Raw genomic sequence first — 11175 nt, 5'->3', positions numbered from 1 at the left:
CCCCAGAGTTCTTCAGGGCTCTTCCCCTCTACTTCCTGTCCTCTTAATTTCAGAAAGGTATTTGAGAGGCTTTTGTAGCTTTTCCATTCTTTTCCATTCATAATGGGGAGAGAGATTTGTGTAGAACATACTTAGTTCCATACCTGTATTCAAAGCTGAACAGAGCAAGCCCCTGTATCTGTAAAGGTGCCCTGGAAGTGCAGTTGCTTGCAGATTATGCTCCTTTGTTCACCTTGGGGGAGCTACTCAGGATTAAAAATGAGATCTGGAGGAAACCAGACTTCTCTAGGGTTAAAAAAAAGTTCCAACAGATCAGTGTAGTTAAAATTAGGATGAAGGTTCTCTCTTATTACAGTTATAATCTTCAGAGGAAACTTTCTGACTTAATTGGTCCAGAAATGTATTGGAGCATAATCATTGAAGCATTGCCACTGGCGATCCCTTCATTTTGAATGCAAGCCTTGTTAAATGTCCTTCTGCTAATCCTTAGTTTCTAGGATGCTCGTGAAGGTAGAAGCAGAAATTGTAGCCAGGCTGTGGAGCCAAAGAGCTGATTTATGATTCAATTTAGATGGCACATTCTTTGGAGCAATTCCTTGTCCTGGTAACACTTTACAAAAGATGATACACAAGACCACTCTCTTTCTTCATAAGCCCAGATTTATGATAAATTTAGCCCTCCCTGAAATTTTATTTGCTTAAAAGTTGAAAGGTATATGCTAGAAAGGTTGGCCTTCCCCATTCAGGAAGGACTTTTGATAAAATCTGTGCCGTGTTTTATGAGGCATCATAGAACTGGGTGTCAGCATCCCTTTTTATCTGCATTTCTAGGAACTTTGGATTTCATGCTCAGAGATTATTGTTTGGCTTGAGCTTTAAGTTAATGGTAACTTTACTTTTTAATGTCATAATGCTCTTAATTTTAATGCTATTGTGGAAACTGAGCATAGAAAGAGCTGGTCATGTTCCTGTGGTTTAGGTTGCTTAAAACTCTGCCTATAAAATATGTTTGCTGTCTTTTTTGGGAACACCTCACATGCTTTCAGCAAACCTTTGAAAGGTAGCAGGTAGAAAACCCTGTCAAAGAAGTGCTTTCTCTTTGTCCCTTGAAATTGTGTTCAGATTTGGAAGAGAACCTTTGAAAAATGCCATTTTCCTTCAGTTATTTGTGTTGTCAGCAAATGCTGACAGCATGCTGATACAACTGTACATCTGTCTCAGGTAATTATAGTCACCATCACTGTAGTATCTGCACTTCCCTCGTGGTGTGCTTATGAGGTACAAAAGTGCTATCATTCCTTTTTTTTAACGTATTGAAAATTGAGACAATGTTATTAAGAGTAATTTTTCTGTCACTGCAGTAGTAAGGTGGCAGTGTGTGGTTTTTCCCTTGCTACTTTTTACCTGTGACAAGTTGTAGCGTGGAGTGGTTTATGGGATTCTGTTCACCCATGCTGTGTGATAGGAATGGATACTTTTAGTGAAATGGTTGTTTGGGAATACAGGGAACTGGACTCTGGCTCAGGAGGCCTTCCAGTCTTGTGCTGATTAAGGATATGTCTGCATGGCCTCTCTCTCAACCCCAGGACCACTGCCAGGAAAATAAGCCATCCTCTGCTCACTACCTTCAAGCATACTAGAGAACAGTAATCGGGCAGAACAGAGGGGTTGGAAATGGCCTCAAGCAGTTAAGCTCAGAATTAAGTGCAGTCTTACTCCACTCAACTCTTAAGGTGTGCTGCACTCAAGGCCACTCTCAAGGTGTCTGTTGTGCCTAACTGCTGCTCTCCATTGTACCCAAGTGGACCCTGCATTGTCATGGGGATCCAAGAGTTAGGAGGACACAGACATGCCCTAAATCAGTGTTTCCTGAAGAATGGGGCACAATCCTGTGGGGGTTAACAAAGTTGGACAGAGTGGCCATCAGCTGAAGGGAGGGGGGCAAAAGCAAAGGAAGGATGGGCACACAGGAGTGGAAAACTTATTGCGATGGGGTGAAAACCCACCAGCACTAGAAAACACTGCCTTAAGTGACATTCCCAAACTTTTGCCAGGAAGCCAGGAGGAGGGAGAATGCAACTCATTTCCCAAGGTCCAGACTAACATCCTAACAGTACAGTAGTCCTTCCCCCCACTTCTGCTCAAAGACTGGGCCCATGCTGCAGCAATACTCAGTGTGCTGGGGATACGAGTGGACTCTCTGCGATGGGAAGTAGTGGGAAAGAACCAGTCTAAGCTGCCCCAGGCCCTACAGATTGCTTCAGTGGCCCACTTAGTTAAGGTTGAGTTTCCTGCTGCTGCCAGTTAATGTCTTGCCACTCCAGTTGTGTTCCGTGCCGACCATCCAAGAGTCAAGCACCATCAGCGAAGAATGATGTTGGATGTAGGGGATTAGCTTTGCGTAATAACATTTGTTTTTATTACTTACCGTTTTTCATTTGCAAAGTCGAGCATTCAAGTGTCAGATTTGTGATTGTCCATGAAAGTTTATGTTGGCCCTCTTGTGCTTATTCATTATGATGATGTTTAATTACATGGCGACATGCTGTTTCCCCCACATGACTTAAATCGGTGGCTGATAAATAGACATTAAAACTGTGAAATAATACAGATATTAAATTTTGATTCATTGGTCAGCTAGGTCCCTGCTGAAACCAAGGAAATGGACAATTAATGTAAATGCTTGAATAATCTTGAAAGACTACACACTGATAGAGTTTTTGCATTTTTTATTAAGCCTGTCAGATTTGTGCAAACATGCTTGTGTTGGTCAAACCCTTCCTGTATATGGCTTTCATCCACCATACTTTCTAATAGCTGAAATGGCTGTCGGAGTTCTGGATATTTCACCTGTCATGATACATACATTAGTAATTATTTCTCTTGTAACTAGCACCATATTTCCTATTCATGCAGTTAAAAAAAAAGTTCATAACAAAACAACGTTTTTAGTGTGTGTGAAAAGGATTTAATTTCAGATTATAGTAATAAAAATGACTTGCCTTCTAAAAAAATAAAATAAAGGTTACTGTGTATTTTTTCTCAGTGCTCTTTATGCTGTCATCTTTTTCTTTTTTGAAAGTTTTGGGTTACTTTTAATTAATTCCAACCTAAACTTATTCTTATTTTTTCCTGTGGCTTATTTTTCCACTCATTTTCTTTTCTCATTCTTCTTTTCCATACTAATGTTTTGACTTTGGTGTATGGATCAACTTTATTTTTAAAGTATCAGACAATCAGATAGCAAATGATCATTTCTGTTGATTTATTAAGAAATTACGCAGTGTACCTCTGGACTGGGGACATTCTAGATGCCCTGGCAAAACCTCTCCTCTCTCCCAACCTGTCACAGATCATTCATACTGATAAACCAACTTTTGGCCTATCAGAGGTCACTGCTGTGCCAACATGTTTAGTGATTATTTTTATCGGTATTGTTTTATGTATCCAAACACTCAGTTACTAAGCGGGCTTCCCCTCTGAACAGAATGCTTAACACCTGGTTGTTTCTCTTGCTCAGGATAAATACAAAGCTAGTCTTTGGTCTGGGGCACAATGGTGAGCTCTTATTTTAATTTTAAGTTATGGAGAGCTGTGAAGTAGGTTCTGAGATCGCTTCATTTCAATAACCTGGGTATGCCATGGTAGTATAAAACCCATTTAACCCAGAAAGCTATGCTTTTAAAGTATTTTATCTACTTCGAACTAATTAAAGTTATTTAATAGTACATTCTGAAGTATAAATGGAGTTTTCAAAAGTAGCTAAATAACATTGGGGTGTAAGTTCCACTGTTTTCCTTTAACTAAAGGAATAGGAATTTTTGAGTGGTTCTGAAGAATGCCTCTGTACATGTGTGTGTTTTAACTTCATACCCTGTGCTTGGTTGCTGTTCTTATCAGAAGAGAATTGAAAATGAGGATGCATTAAGGTAACATTAAGCTGTTTGTCATTATGTTTCATTTTTTCTGTACTACAAAGTCTTCAGATGGAACTTTTAATAGAGCAAATTTAAGCTGCTTTAGAACATTTATAAAGTATTTTGTAATTAAGTTTTCTAAATTCTCAAAGTGACTTTCAAAGTTGGGTAAACATACCATTTTCTTCAGCTTGCCAACCTTAGACTCAGGCCATTTTGTTCAAGACTGCATGAAATAAATTTGGACCCTATGGCCCCTTCTACATGTTACAAGTATTTAGCCAGTGACTCTGGATCCCAATAGCACAGGGGCCCAGCATCCCACAGCTGTAGATACTGGGTGCGAGGGACCCAATTGGTTCCTGGCAGCTGGGGTTGTGGGGCACCCCCACACCTGGGAGCCCCTCAACTCAGGGAGCTCCCAGTTGCAGAACTTGCTTCTTGCCAATGCAGGCGGAGCTTGGGATTGGGCTCCCACTGCACTGGGAATAAGGTGTAATGGGATCTAATGTGTGATTCCCACAATTGCATCTCTTGCCATGCACATGTGACATGGCAGAAGGCATGATTGTGTGAATTGCATATTAGATCCCACTGCATCTTTACCTGCACGTGTAGAATGGGCCTATTATTTATAAACTGATAAATCTGATAGATTGCTAATGCCTTAAGTATGTTGCAGTATAATGAAACAAATTCAAATATAATGATGAAGAAAAATGTTTTGATGCAATGATGCAGCAATTTCAAGTAGGCAACCTGTTATAAAAAATGTTATAAAACCCACTGGATGATCTTATTGTTATCTTGCAATAATCTTATTGTTATCTTGCAATAATGTTAAATTAATATTTAATATTTGAATCACATTTTTATGAATGAATGCAAAAGTGAGTGGCAGATTACCTGTTTTGACATGGCGCTCTCTTTCCTTCCTCCAGGTCATTGTTTAACTGGTCCATGTCTCTTCCCTGCAACATGGTCTTGAAAAAAGCTGTTGACAGTTTGCTTTGCTCAATGTGCCACATACACCCAAATTATTTTTCCTTACTCATGGGCTGGATGGGTATTACCCCTCCCCCAGTGCAGTGTCAACATAGACTGTCCATGACTGATGACAGCAAAAAACAGGATCTTAGTTCATCTTTAACAGATGACTCTAAAAACGCACAAGCACCTCTTGCACTAACAGAATCTCACCTGGCTACCCTTGCTGCTTCATCTCAGTCTCCTGAAGCTATCAAGCAACTACTGGACTCAGGTTTGCCCTCTCTGCTTGTCAGAAGCCTTGCTAGTTTCTGCTTTAACCATACTTCCAGCTCTGACTGTACTGCTCAATCAACAGATGTTACCCAGGAAAGACTCAGGAGGCATCATGTTCCACAGCACTTTAATAAAATGCCCATTACGGCAGACCTGGTTGCTCCTGTTCTCAGGTTTTTGACAGAGGTTGGCAATAGCCACATCATGAAGGATTGGTTGGGTGGTTCTGAAGTCAACCCACTGTGGACAGCACTTTTATTTCTGTTGTGCCATTCTGGTGCTACTTCTGGAGGACATAATGTGGCAACACAACAGGCCAGTGCAAGATCTACTTTGCTTTCTTCAGCTGCAGCGACAAGATTGACCACTCAGCAAAGGACAGCAATTGAAAATGCAACTGTTGCATTCTTCTTGCAATGCATTTCCTGCCATCCTAATAACCAGAGGTTGATGGCACAGGTAAAAGTGCAGAATCGTAATGTATGGCCCTTTTTAAAAAAAAAAAAAAAAAGAGTATAAATTTGGTATGTATAACTATTAAAAACATTAGCTTTTGTAGTTTTATTAAATTATTCACAGCTCATTTGGAACTTTGCTTCTGTAATAAATCACCGGCAGAGAAAGTTTCGCACTATAAAAATGTGAGCATGTTGGGCTTGCTGTTTGAAAAATAGATTAATTGCTGGGCTCACCAGTATAACCATTCAGTGTGGCACATGGGCTCTATCTTTGTCACGTTAAAGTGCAGGTTTAGTCAGGCAACTAAGAATAGTGTCTTTTTCTGTGTTTTGTTTCCAAATGAAATTGCTCAGCATCAAGTGTCTCAATCGGAGCCTTGAAAAGCAAGTGCTTTCCTCTCTCACTATTGATTAAATCAGGTTTTTCCTGAGATGCCTGTGCCATCTGATTACTTTCATCATGCTTCATAGGCAAGAAAGCAGAATGTGGCCTCGTATCTGAAATTCAGTTAGTGTGTGAGGGGAGAAAATTCACTTACTTCCATTTTACGGTATGTCTACAAAGCACAGTTCAGCATTGTGCAGAGATACCCAGGTCAGTTCTAAACAAGCTAGCTAGGTACCAGAAGCAGCATAATTGACACTGGCTCAGGGAATTAGGTCTGCAGAGAAGCTGGTCTCATTAGTCTCAGTATGGTGCTATACCATAGTATAGTGGTTTAGGATCGGGGTACTACAAGTCCAACTGCCCACCCCTGGTGAATGGCCCCTCTGCAATGAGGTAAGTAAGCACAGTAATATATAATGTAGGTTTTGGGTGCCCCTCAATTCACAGAAGTGATGAAAGGGGTGCCTCAAGTCCAGTGAGGTTGAGAACCACTCTCTGGTACCTTAACTAGTTAATTTAGAGAGAGCTTGCATATCTCTGCTCAGCTCTGCATTGTGTTGTGCAGATTTATCTGTTGCTGCTGCTTCTGTAAAGCTAACGGAAGTAAAGCTGCTCTTTTTTGTCCCTACATTGAAATGGAATAAATACATTCTGGGACTGTAAAGCAAGGTAGGAGAGGGGGCATTCATTACTATTTAAATTCCTGTATGGAGTAAAAAATAATTACTCATCAAATTCCCCATGCAAAAAGTTAATTACTTTGTTCCCTTTTTTAGACATCTTTGATCTTGGGAACCATGCATTAGGTTACCGTTCTCTTCTACTTTTGACTATTATAAATTGACTACCATAAATTGAAAAATGAGCTTTAAACTCTGATTTGAAAGATAAGTGGAAGATAAATCCTAGTGACTGAACTGTTTTGCCAATGGAGAGCAATAATTCATAACTGTATACATAGTAAAATTTTATGTTATTTTGTATTCACAGGTTCTGTGTGAATTGTTCCAGTCATCCCCTCAACGAGGGACCCTCCCAACTTCTGGAAACATTTCAGGGTTTATTAGAAGGCTTTTTTTGCAGTTGATGCTGGAGGATGAAAAAGTGACCTTGTTCCTTCAATCCCCCTGCCCAGTAGGTTGTTTTTTTTTTGTTTGTTTGTTTGTTTTTTAATCCATCTCTGACATGAACATCAATTAGTTTTAGGTATACATTGTTTGTAAATACATTCCCGTACTGGGATCTGCATCTTCCGAAAACAGAACTACAGCTTGCCTTCAGGATTGCAGGATTCGAACAATCCGCTCTTTAGGTAGTGAAGGGACAAGGGAGAAAGCTGTGCAAGTTTTTTCCCCCCTTTCCTTCCCATATTTTTAACTTGCTGTTTCACTGTGTGGTAGGTTTAGCATTTAAAACTGCTTTTAATTTTGGATACTACAGTGTGACTGCAGTCACAATGAAAGTTTCTGGCTAAAAAGGTAAAAAGAAGTTGTAAGAACAAAAACATAATTGGTTTGCCCATTAAAAAACAGTAAATTACAGACTTACCTAGAATGGAAGATTTGCCGGTATCATCAATAACCAAAGAGCTGAAGCCGTTGGTGGAATCAGTTTTTATTGGAGGCAAGGCACTGGAGTTGTAAACTGTTTTTAGAGGCTTAATTTGCTATAATCTGGAACCTCTAGAGAGCAGACATGACACAGAATTACATGGTTCCTTTGCAATTAGCTGATTTTTGTGTGTATGTGTGTGTTCAGTGTTGAATTTATTTTATGATTCTCTGTCATTCTAACTGCAGTAGATGTTAAAGTATAAAATGATCAGTGCTGCAAATGGGTGAATTATGTTCACTGATTGTCAGACATTAGTCTTACAAGTTTAACTTGTTCAACATGTCTGAAAATTGAAGTGGTAAAAATTAGATTATTACTAGAAGGAGTTAAAACATTTTTCTACAGAAAAATGTAAATATTGTCAAGAGTGACATCTTTTGCTTGTACAAAAGAAAAATATTTCTTTAGATTATTCAGGATTGGAAATGCCATTGAAAGAAAATATGCAATTGGTGTAGAAAAAAAATCAAATATCATCCCCTAAGCAAAGTTGTTGATAACATCTTGAAAAGTTAGAAGAAATGATCATTTAAGTTTCTATTCAAGAGTTTCCAGCAGGCTTTCAGCATCTGCTGCATTCAGAAGCAGTCTGTTATTTTTTTAATGCTTTGAAATTGGCAGTTCTACCCAGTGCTTATGCCATGAGAGCAGCAACAACCACACTTGAACTGGAGAAGAAATCTTCAGCCTTAAGATAATGACATCCTATTAAATATAACATAAAAACTAGCAATTTAAAGAAATGTGGTACTTTACCCTTGAAATGGTCCTTTTGAAGAATTAAATGTGAAAACTCTATACTAGATACTGTAAGTAGAAAAAAATGTAAGAACAATTTAAAGTAAAAAATGTAAGACCAATACATGCAGGGAAAATTGCTTTCCTAGTTATTGACTTCTGCTATTGATTTTACATCTGAAAAATAAACCATAAGATGTCTCTAAATTGTTCTAAATTCCCCTAAAAGTATAAAGAAAAACAGCAAGGAGACCTTTGTCAATAGCTTGCACAACAAAAAATAAAATGATGGATCCTAGGAATTTTTGTTCCTACACATACACATACTAGTTGTTTGGAAACTTGTACTCAGTGTGAAAATTGCACACCCCTGTCACACTCTGAGGATATAAGAGCTGGTGTATACCTCTAGCTCCTTAATTCCTCTCAACTGTCCAGCTAATTTATAGGGCCTACATTTGCAAAAACAGCTCAAAAACCATCTAAGGAAACTAGTAGTTTATAAGCTGCAGCTTCTGTTGCAGTCTGTAACCTTTGAACAGCATTTCAGTTTTCTTGTCTCTAGATCTGAATGTTTTTTAATTTTGATCTCAATTAATGTCATTTTAATTCATAACTAAGACATCAAATCCCAACAAATTTGTATTTCTGAATACTGGAAAATAACTGGCTTCTTTGTTTTCTTTCTAGCTATACAAGGGTAGAATTAATGCTACTAGCCATGTGATACAGCATCCAATGTATGGTGCAGGACACAAATTCCGCACTCTTCATTTACCTGTCTCAACAACATTAGCAGAGGTTCTTGATCGTGTCTCAGGCAAGTTTTAATATTGTGTATTTCATACTATCCTGTAGGTCTTGGAAAAATGTGTCTGAGGGGTCATGTCATGCAGGTGGGTGTGCACGCGCATGCGTATATGTACATTTGTAATATTCTGAACAATTTCAACATAGTAATTAGGGAATTTAGTCTTAAGTTCTTCTTGGAGTATGTATTCACATACATGTTCTCACTACGGTTATTTATAGTATATTTATAGTATGCCCACACCCTTGACACTGAGGATATAAGAGCTGGTGTATACTTCTAGCTCCTTAATTCTTCTCAACTGCTTGCCTAAATTGTAGCATTTCTTTGTCACTTTGCCTTGTAGTATGCCTCTGTTTAGTACCCATACACAGCTTCTTCCTTTTTGTGGACAACCAGTCAATTAAATTAACTTCAGCAAAGTAGGTGTTGGATAATACTTCCAAGCAGGGTATTTTCATAACCATGTTGTTTAACTGTTCCTGTAAGTGACATCTGCAAGATGGCCATCTGGAGCTCAGAAGGCTTCTTTTACTGCGTCATCATGGAAGTCTGGTGCCACCTCTAGTAAGGTGGTTCTGCATTTGCAGAACATCAGAGATTCACTTTGGCATGTGGGCTTTGCTTAGACTCACCCACAAGTGAAAGAGTGCATGTGGATAACTGGAAGGAGAAAACCAAGTTATTCCCTGGTAACTACAATCCTTCAAGATGTATTTTCCATGTACACACTGTCATTATCCTTTCTTTGTGTTGTACAATCTGAGACAGTACTTGACAGGAACTGAGGAACAAAAAATACCTCGAGTCTGGGACAGGAAGGACTGGAGTACACACTACTGCTATACTACTGCTGTGCTTTTATAAACAGCTAAGACAAAAAAGGACTGGTCAAAGCCCGACACATAAGAGAAACCCACAAGTGAGAATATGTATGTGAATAATACATCTCAAACTCCAGTCAGTGTGTGTGTGAGAGAGAGATGCACAAAATTCTACTTATCCTTTCCAGTTTTAGATGGGGACTTACTCTGTTTCAGTTCTTTTTTTTGTGAAGTTTTATGCAATAGATTTACAAGAGACAAACCTCAGACATTCTGGTCTGTTCAAGGGTTGTTTAAATGTTTCAGCTGCTACATGACAAGTTGTATTACCATGCTTGTGTGCTTTAATATTTTGCATATTTTCATGTTTCCTGTAAGAGATAAGAGCACATTAATATTGTAGTTCCATAATCAGTATTCCCTTTCAGCCTTTAGTTAGTAGGGGCTAACCAAAAAAATTCTGGGAGTAAACTGGTCTTTATCCCAAGTTTAAAGTTTGCAAAAATCATACTGCCATTGAAAAGGATAGTTCTGATGAATCCATGTAGTTTTCAGTCATGCTTATAAATATTTTAAAATGTCTTTCAAATGCAGATTGAGAACCTTAAGTTTAAGATGAGAAATTTAAAAGTTAAGAACAAATGAGATGATCAAGAATCAAACTAAAATTGAGAACTTTTAGTTATACTGCTTAAGTCTTTCATGAATTTAAATAGATACTCAAAAGACTAATTTACTGAGGGGTTTTTTGGGGGGTGGGGGCAGATGACTGGAAGATAGCTAACGTGGTCCCCATCTTCAAAAAAGGGAAGAGAGAGGACCCGGGCAACTATAGGCCCATCAGTCTTACCTCTATCCTTGGGAAACTCTTTGAGAAGATCCTCAAGGAGCACATCTGTGATGGGCCAGCTTCAGGGATGATGCTCAAGGGCAGCCAGCACAGTTTCATGTCAGACCAACCTGATTGCCTTTTATGATCAGGTCACAAAGGCAATGGATGCACGAGTTGCTGTGCACGTAGTCTTTCTAGACTCAGCAAGGCCTTTGACACCATCTCCCACCCCATCCTCATTAAAAAACTAGGCGACTGTGGCATTGATGCCTACACAGTCAGATGGATTGCAGATTGCTTGAAGGGTCGTACTCAGAGGGTGGCGGTGGA

The 11175-nt window shown here is 38.9% G+C and overlaps 1 protein-coding gene across 1 annotated transcript in view; it reads left to right on the top strand.

The window, feature by feature from the left end:
• BIRC6 (baculoviral IAP repeat containing 6) overlaps positions 1-11175 on the top strand; it is a gene marked incomplete at its 5' end in the record, with an annotated part of 304005 nt that overhangs the window by 161991 nt on the left and 130839 nt on the right. The window contains 3 exons of the mRNA XM_019548600.1: positions 4859-5639; positions 7017-7160; positions 9069-9198. Coding sequence (XP_019404145.1) covers positions 4859-5639; positions 7017-7160; positions 9069-9198 — 1055 coding nt within the window. The remainder of the gene's footprint in view (positions 1-4858; positions 5640-7016; positions 7161-9068; positions 9199-11175) is intronic.

Source organism: Crocodylus porosus, unplaced genomic scaffold (assembly GCF_001723895.1).
Source record: "Crocodylus porosus isolate Cpor-Errol unplaced genomic scaffold, CroPor_comp1, whole genome shotgun sequence".
Classification (NCBI taxonomy): domain Eukaryota; kingdom Metazoa; phylum Chordata; order Crocodylia; family Crocodylidae; genus Crocodylus; species Crocodylus porosus.
The sequence above is the reverse complement of the archived record's forward strand: the minus strand, read 5'-3'. Positions and strand labels throughout refer to the sequence as shown.